Genomic DNA, 7,752 nt, shown 5'->3' with positions numbered 1-7,752 from the left:
TTCAGACAGCCTTAAAAGCCAATCAAATTCACATGGACCCAAAACTTACTTTTTAACTGCTTAATCTATGGGACTTTATACCACCTAAGTTGAGTATTTTAAATCAGGCAAATTCTATGGCTATTTACTCAACTACATAAATACACACACACACACACACACACACACACACACACACATATATATATTTCATATATGTATGTGATATGTATGTGTGCATGTATATATATATGTGCATGTGTGTATATATATATATATGGTTTACTTTGGCTATATACTTCCATCTCATACATCTGAGAGCTTCCATGTGATAGGGGCTTCTCAAAAAGCTACCTTCAATCAGCTTCAGAAAGTTAAGTAGACTCTTTTTTTCTTGCTTTCATATTTGGAAATTTTTTTATGTATAAGTATATTAGGCTCCCCAACGATAAAAAATAAGGTTTCAAAGTGGAAAAGATCATGAATCTCTGCTTTGGAAGGAAAGCTGGTCTCCATATGGCAGTGGAGGAAATGCTAAAAATCAAGACATATATGAAGAAATGAAGTAGATACATTAAGTACATATTAGATTTGAAAGCAAGGCAAAATTTGTAGGATTTTTAAAAAGTTTTTCTGTGTTTTTAATATTCTGAAAACATTAAAAAAGGATATTGTAATCACTTAAAAGTACAATATTAGAACACAAACACCTGATCTCTCTGAGGAAAAGGAGCATTTTAAAACAGACCAAAGTGTTACATTTGCAATTGCTTTTTTCTTTTCTCATCCTGTACCAAAATTAAATAAATAAAGCACATATTCCCAGTGCTCAACAGCAGGAGACAAGAGATTGGTAAGGTAAAATATTTTTTATACGAGCTCTTCCTTCATGTGAAGTAAAGGGTCAGTCTGGCAAATTCAAGGTATCTCACTAAAAAGTAATAATCACACAATGTGGGAAATGAAAAGGAGGGCATCTGTTTCATTCTGGATTTATGCTTAATGCTTGATGGTCAGCTTTTTCTGTTATATTGTGGATCTACTGATCATAAAAGAAAAGAATTCTGTTACTAGTGGTGTTTGTAGGGAGAAATGATGGAGAGATAACCTGTGAATCATGGGTAAAAATGGAAACAAGGCTACTTCAAGTCTCATTTATTGCAACTAACTATCCAATTCAATAAGGATTTATTGAATACCTATTACATACCTGGAAATCCAATGTAAACTAATATGTTCATGAGAAGTCTAAGCTCCTGTTCAGTAAAAACCTTGAGATACAAAAGGTCCAGTATGACATGTCTTAAATAAGAATTTATTTATGGGGCTGCTAGGTGGTGCAGTGGATAGAGCACTAGCCCTGAATTCAGGAGGACCTGAGTTCAAATCTGACCTCAGACACTTGACATTTACTAGTTGTGTGACCCTGGGCAAGTCACTTAATCCCAATTGCCTCACCCCCCCAAAAAAAGAATAAGAATTTATTTATTATTATACAAATGATATTCTAATCACTTCCTAAATTTTCTTATTGTTTAAATATACTATGGCATTTAATTTGTCATTAGAAATAAACATTATTCTAGCTGTGTGACCCTGGGTAAGTCACTTAACCCTCACTGCCATGCAAAAAAAAAACAAAAAAGAAATGAACATTATAAACACACAAAAAATATTAGAAAACTTCAGATATGTTTGTACCAAAACATTATCATGAAGTGTTATTTCCATTTCTGTTTACAAATTAATCCAAGTCCCCAAAACCTGTCAATCATAGCAGACCCACTCAATTTGGGGATCCTGGTGTTTCTCACACTGTCTCTCATTTATTCCTCAAACAATTAGAGAATCACAGAATTTTAGCATTCATAGGCACATGAGAGGCTATGTAGTGCAAATCATACCTGTACAGGAATCCCGTCTACAAAATTACCAGCAAGTAATCATCTAGATTCTTCAAGAAGACTTCTGGTGATCTGGAAGTTTGTTTGTTTGTTTGTTAACTGGATCTCCCTTTCTCACCTAGGTTAGAAATGCAGGGACAACTCAAGTCCTAATCCCATTCAAATCCATAGAGGTGCTTTGACCTGCTCCATTTTCAACATGGACCAGTTTGCCCTTCAGGAAACCTAGGCCACACCTCCCCCCACTTCCCAGGGGCTCATAATATTAATGCCAAACTTAGTTTGCATAGCTCATTGGCATAGCCCACTAAAACTCAAAACTTCTGTGGTCCTCCAGCCTCAACCTTAGTGGAAAAGTAAGATTACAGTTGTGTACCACCACATGCAGCTAGAAGCCACAACCTTCTGATGCATCATATCATGTGACTCTATGATAAAGTTTTTCCCTACGTCAAGGATTCGCACATTTCTATATTTCTAGTTGTTTGTAATTCTACCTTATATTCTATCTCTGTTGCCTAAAATATAAGCATTACCCAGGCATGAGACCAATCACATACCAACCTATTTACCACCACAGGGAAGGGGTTCAGGATAGCACCCTTTTGTGGAATTAATTGTCTTTATAGACTGTGACGCAGCCCATCTGTTCTCGGCCCTTAAAATGAATTTAAAAACCAGCACATATTGCATGACCCAGATTTTATGGACTCAGGCATCTCCACAAAATCTATGAACTCGGTCATCACTCAGTAAGATCAAGTGTTGTTGCAACAACCCAGCACCTCATCAGTAATAGATGAAACAACTGATGGAGGGCCATCTTGGTCTAAATCTGTGACCCAAGAGAACATTTCTTAGTGAGTCTAAGTGGAGAGATATTGATTGCAAAACACTCAGTCTAAATATAACCCAGTCCTCTACTATCCTCATAGTAATGGGAATCCAATGGCTGACATCACCTAATCCAGCTATTTTGCAGGACTCAAGGAAGATCCTATTTCTTTCCCAGCACCACTTGGAGCATTGCCTAGAACAGAAAACACCATATCCAGTAAAAATACCCTATCAGACTTTCCTGTTCAAGAAGCTTCTCTGGCTCCCTATTGTCTCTAAGATAAAATACAAACACCTCTGTTTGGTATTTAAAAACCCTTCACCACTCGGCCCTAAACTACCTTTGTAGACAATCAAACATAACTTCCCTTCATACGCTCTATATTCCAACTAACCTGGCCTACTTGTATCCTGTACAAAATAATCTATGCACAACCCCCATGTCTTTGTTTAAGTTCCCTCATATCTGGAGTTCTCTCCCTACTTACCACTTCCTCAAAGAATCCCTGACTTCCTACAAAGCCCATCTCAGGTACCACCTCCTACAGGAAGCTTAACCTCATTTCCCTAGTTATAAGATTGTATGCCCCACTCCAAAATAACTTTACCTTTACTTTTTATATAATTTGTATATATGTGTCCATTTATATAGTTTTTCCCAAATATAATGTACTTTTTTTTGAGAACAAAAACTTTTTAATATAATTTTATCCCCAGAGCCAAGCACAGTGCCTGATTCCTAGTAGGTACTCAGTAAATGCTTATTGAATTGAATTATGGAGAGCTCTTTCCTCATTAGAAGGACTATCACAAATTGTTTAGCACTGGGCAAGCCAAGAAAGTATCCCCACATAAGCTATGCAATTGTGTGATTAAGCTCTTGCTGAAAGCATTAATTCTACCTGACTCAATGTACTCAGAGGCAAATCAAGAGTAAAAACAAAAATACTGAAAAAATCTATTTCTGAAAAAAAATTAAGAAGAAAGCACTCATTGCATTCTCCACTTTCATTCCTCCTTTTTGCAGCCACTGGCACTATTCTGTCAAGAAGAGCAGGGAGTTAGTGCTCTTTCAGGACAAAAGAGTTCTGTCATCTGGGTCTGTTGTTCACTGACTTTGACATCAATCCTACTTAAAGCATCTAGGTAGCATATTGGATTGAACATTGGACTTGCAAGTCAAAAAGATCTGAGTTCAAATACTGTCTCGGACACTTACTGGCTATGTAACTCTGGACAAGTTATTTAACCTCTCTTTGCCTCAGTTACCTCAAGTATAATAGGAATAACAACAGCAAAATTGCCGTGAGGAGCAAATCAAATGAGATAATATTTGTGAAGTGCTTAGACACAGTACCTGGCACATAGTAGGTGCTAAATAGCTGCTTGTTTCCTTCTTTCCTTTGTCTAGCTGGCAAAGGTCAATCCATACCAAGTTGGACTCTTAGAGAGTATACAGTCTGATCCCAAAACAAGAAGGTGACAAATGTGTAATGATTGGAATGACACCACCTGCTGGAGACTTACTGTAGGGAAGCTCCAACACGAGGAGAGGGCCTCTGAGGGCAGGACCCTGCGTCTTTTCTTTGGCGTCAGGAAGTGATGTTGGCTTGTGGGAGGAAGAAGGGGGAGGCTGGCACGCTGGCTCACTCTCTTTCCCAAGGACTCCGGAGGAGAAGGGAGCTAGAAATGCACTCTCCCTTTAATAGATAGACGAATCTAGGCCTTTCTCTTTCTCTTCACCAAATTCTTATTCTCCTTAATAAATGCTTAAAAGTCTAACCCTTGCTAAAGCTTCTAATTTATTGGCAACCACTCATTAGATATTTTAGACAGTATAGCTAGAATTTTAGCCCTTACAAATGGAAAATGACCTCCTAGACTCAGTGTGACCTGAATAACAAGGATAACTAATACGCTAGACTGGAGTCAAGGTAGAAAAAGATTTTGATAGGTTAGAACAATAGACTGAATTGCATAATATGAAAGTGAATTTTAAAAAAAAGAAAGTGAATATGGATAATAAATGCAAAGTTTGTCATTTTGGTTTTAAAAATCACTTTCATATGAACAGGATGATAAAGAAATAACGAGATAACAATTTGCTTGAAAAACACCTGAGTTTTTATATACTTCAAGTTCAGTAATAAGCACAGAATTTCAGAGTTGGAAGGGGTCTTAGAGACCACAGAGTCTAACCCATACATAAAAAGAGTCCCTATAGCAAGACAGTCAAGGGATGATCCAGCCTTTGCTTAAAGACTTCCAGGGAGAGAAAAAAAAAAGACTACTTCCCTTGGCAGTCCATTTAATTTTGGATAACTCTAGCACTTAGAAAATTTTCCCTTACATGGTACCAGTTTGTCCCTTTGCAGCTTCTCTTCCTTTCTCCTAGTTCTGGCCTCTGAGGCAGAACACAAGTCTAATCTTTCTTCCAAAGCCTTTCAAGTACTTGAAAATAGCTCTCAGATTACCCTCCCCCCATTCTTCTCTTATCAAGCTTAAACATCCCCAATTCCTTCAAATGATTCCCATATGGCATGAATTCAAAGCTCATTATCATTCTGCTTGCCCATGCCCTTCCTAAGATGTAGTACCTGGAAGTGAACACATTCATACAAATAGGGAACACATTATTCCAAATGTTGGACCAGCTCAGACAATAGCAGGACTCTTATTCCCTTATTCTTTTTTTTTTTTCAGGGCAATGGGGGTTAAGTGACTTGCCCAGGGTCACACAGCCAGCAAGTGTCAAGTGCCTGAGGCTGGATTTGAACTCAGGAACTCCTCCAGGCCCAGTGCTTCATCCACTGCACCACCTAGCTGCCCCCCCTTATTCCCTTATTCTTAATATCATAGGATAGATTTAGGGTTGGAAGAGACCTTTGAGGTCATCTCTAACCTCCTACAAATGAGGAACCAAGGTTCAGAGAGTCTATGTCTTTCCCCAAGTCATATAGAGAGTCAGTGACAGGCTGTGGGATTTAAACCCAGGACTTTTGACTAAATTCAATACTTTTCCACAAACTCAGTAATGCTTCCAAGAAACACTGTTTTAAGAAATCCCAAGACCACATTAGCTTTTTTGGCTGCCACACCACATTGTTGATTCATATTGATCTACATATATGAATGCATGAATGAAGCATTCATTAAGTACTTACTATATGTAAAACACTGTGCTAAGTACTGGGGATACAAATAGAAAACTATAACAGTCATAAATCATAGATAAGTAGATAGGTAGATAGATAGATTGATTGATAGAGGATAGAAAGAGATAGAGATAGGTGATAGATAAATGATAGATATTAGATAGATAGATAGATAGATAGATAGATAGATAGATAGATGATAGAGATAGCTATAGCTATAGATAGGTAGAGATAGAGACAGAAACAGAGACAGATATTGAACCGTAGTCCACTCAAACTCTAAAACCTTTTAGTACAAAAAATTGCTGTATAACCTTCCATTTTTTATGCCCGTGAAGTCTTTTTTTTAAATTAACCCAAATGTAAAGTCTTACCTGTATCCCTATTGAATTTCATCTTGTTATATTTGGCCCAATGTTCTAGCCTGTCAAGACCTTTAGCAGAGCCTGACTCTGCTATTCGGTGCATTAACCAGCCTTCCTAACTTTGTATTAACTACAAATTTGATAAACATGCCATTTTTTACTTTATCCAATTATTGATTAAAAATGTTAAGCAGCAATATGACATGAAGGTCAAAAAAAGCTAACATTATACACTAAAAGTTACATGGTTTTTAAAAGGAAAAGGAATGGTAGTTCTTATGCACCCTTTACTCATCACAGGACACTATGTTTCTGGTTGTGAAATTTCAAGAAGGGTGCTGATAGGTTAGAAAATATACACACACATGCTCTACCTCAGCCGCTGGGCTGATGGGGCCCGGGTTGGCGCCAAGGCAGCAGCGGCCAGGCTCGCTTCTGCTTTGGGGATGCCCAAGAAGGGGAAAGGCCAGAGTAAAGAGCTGATGAAACCACTTCCTCCCGCTGGACCTGTGGCAGTTGAACAGAGTGGTTCCATTACAATAGCCATTCATGCCAAACCTGGCCCCAAACAAAATGCCATAACAGATGTGACAACAGAAAACATAAGTGTAGCTATTGCTGCACCTCCATCAGAAGGGGAAGCTAATGCAGAACTATGTTGGTATCTTTCCAAGGTCCTGGAACTTAGGAAGAGTGATGTTATCTTAGATAAGGGTGGTAAGTCTCGTGAAAAAATGGTAAAGATTTTGGCATCTACGACTCCGGAAGAGATTTTGGAGAAATTAAAAAAGGAATCAGAAGCTCCCTAAAACAAACAAAAATGGGCAGAAATAAACATTATGTTTTGTGGAACTTTTTTTAAAATACTAAAGAAGTAAATTCATAAAGAGAAGAATCTAGACAATACTTGGAAGAAAAACAGGTCTCTGAAAATATTCTCCATGGAATGCTGGAAAAGTTAAAATATCATACAACTCATAAGGCAAAGTATGCTGCAGCCAAACTTCAGTTACTACTGGAAATACTCAAACCAAACCATTATGGTGCAGTTCTTAAAATTTAGAACTGGTTTGTTAATATTACGTGACTCCCCTAATGCTTATTTTATAGACTGTTACTTAAGTTTTATGGAGCCATACACTTAAAGAGTTGAAAGGGACCTTAGAAATGACCTACTTTACCTATCTCATTTTACAGATGAACAGTCTCAGAGAGACCAAGAGACTTGCCCAAGGTCACACAGGTCATAAGCATCACTGAGATTAGAGCTCACGTCTCTTTACTCCAATGACAGTGTCCTGTATATGCCACACTATTGCCTTGCTTGTTATTTACAAGTTTTAAGAGACATAAAAACATATAGAAGCACCTTGGCAGAATGAGTAGAGCCCTAGACTTGAAGTCAAGGACTATCACTTCTCTGAGCTTCAGAAAAGTCTTCAAGACTGTAGATTATAGATGGGTTGAGATGTGGGCTGGTTGACAAAATCATACATCCTTGACTTATTCTGT

General features: G+C 37.7%; 1 protein-coding gene across 1 annotated transcript; it reads left to right on the top strand.

Moving 5' to 3' along the window:
- Window positions 1-6,605: 6,605 nt before the first annotated feature.
- Window positions 6,606-7,049, top strand: LOC122729858 (UPF0235 protein C15orf40 homolog). Its single transcript, XM_043968956.1, has one exon. The coding sequence runs from the start codon at window positions 6,606-6,608 to the stop codon at window positions 7,047-7,049; it is 444 nt and encodes a 147-aa protein (XP_043824891.1).
- The last annotated feature ends 703 nt before the right edge of the window (window positions 7,050-7,752 follow it).

This window comes from Dromiciops gliroides, chromosome 5 (genome assembly GCF_019393635.1).
Source record: "Dromiciops gliroides isolate mDroGli1 chromosome 5, mDroGli1.pri, whole genome shotgun sequence".
Classification (NCBI taxonomy): domain Eukaryota; kingdom Metazoa; phylum Chordata; class Mammalia; order Microbiotheria; family Microbiotheriidae; genus Dromiciops; species Dromiciops gliroides.
This window is presented reverse-complemented; position numbering and strand designations above follow the sequence as displayed.

Excerpts from the sequence above, each read along its gene's own strand:
- LOC122729858 (XM_043968956.1), top strand. The coding sequence starts at position 6,606 with ATGCTCTACCTCAGCCGCTGGGCTGATGGGGCCCGGGTTGGCGCCAAG.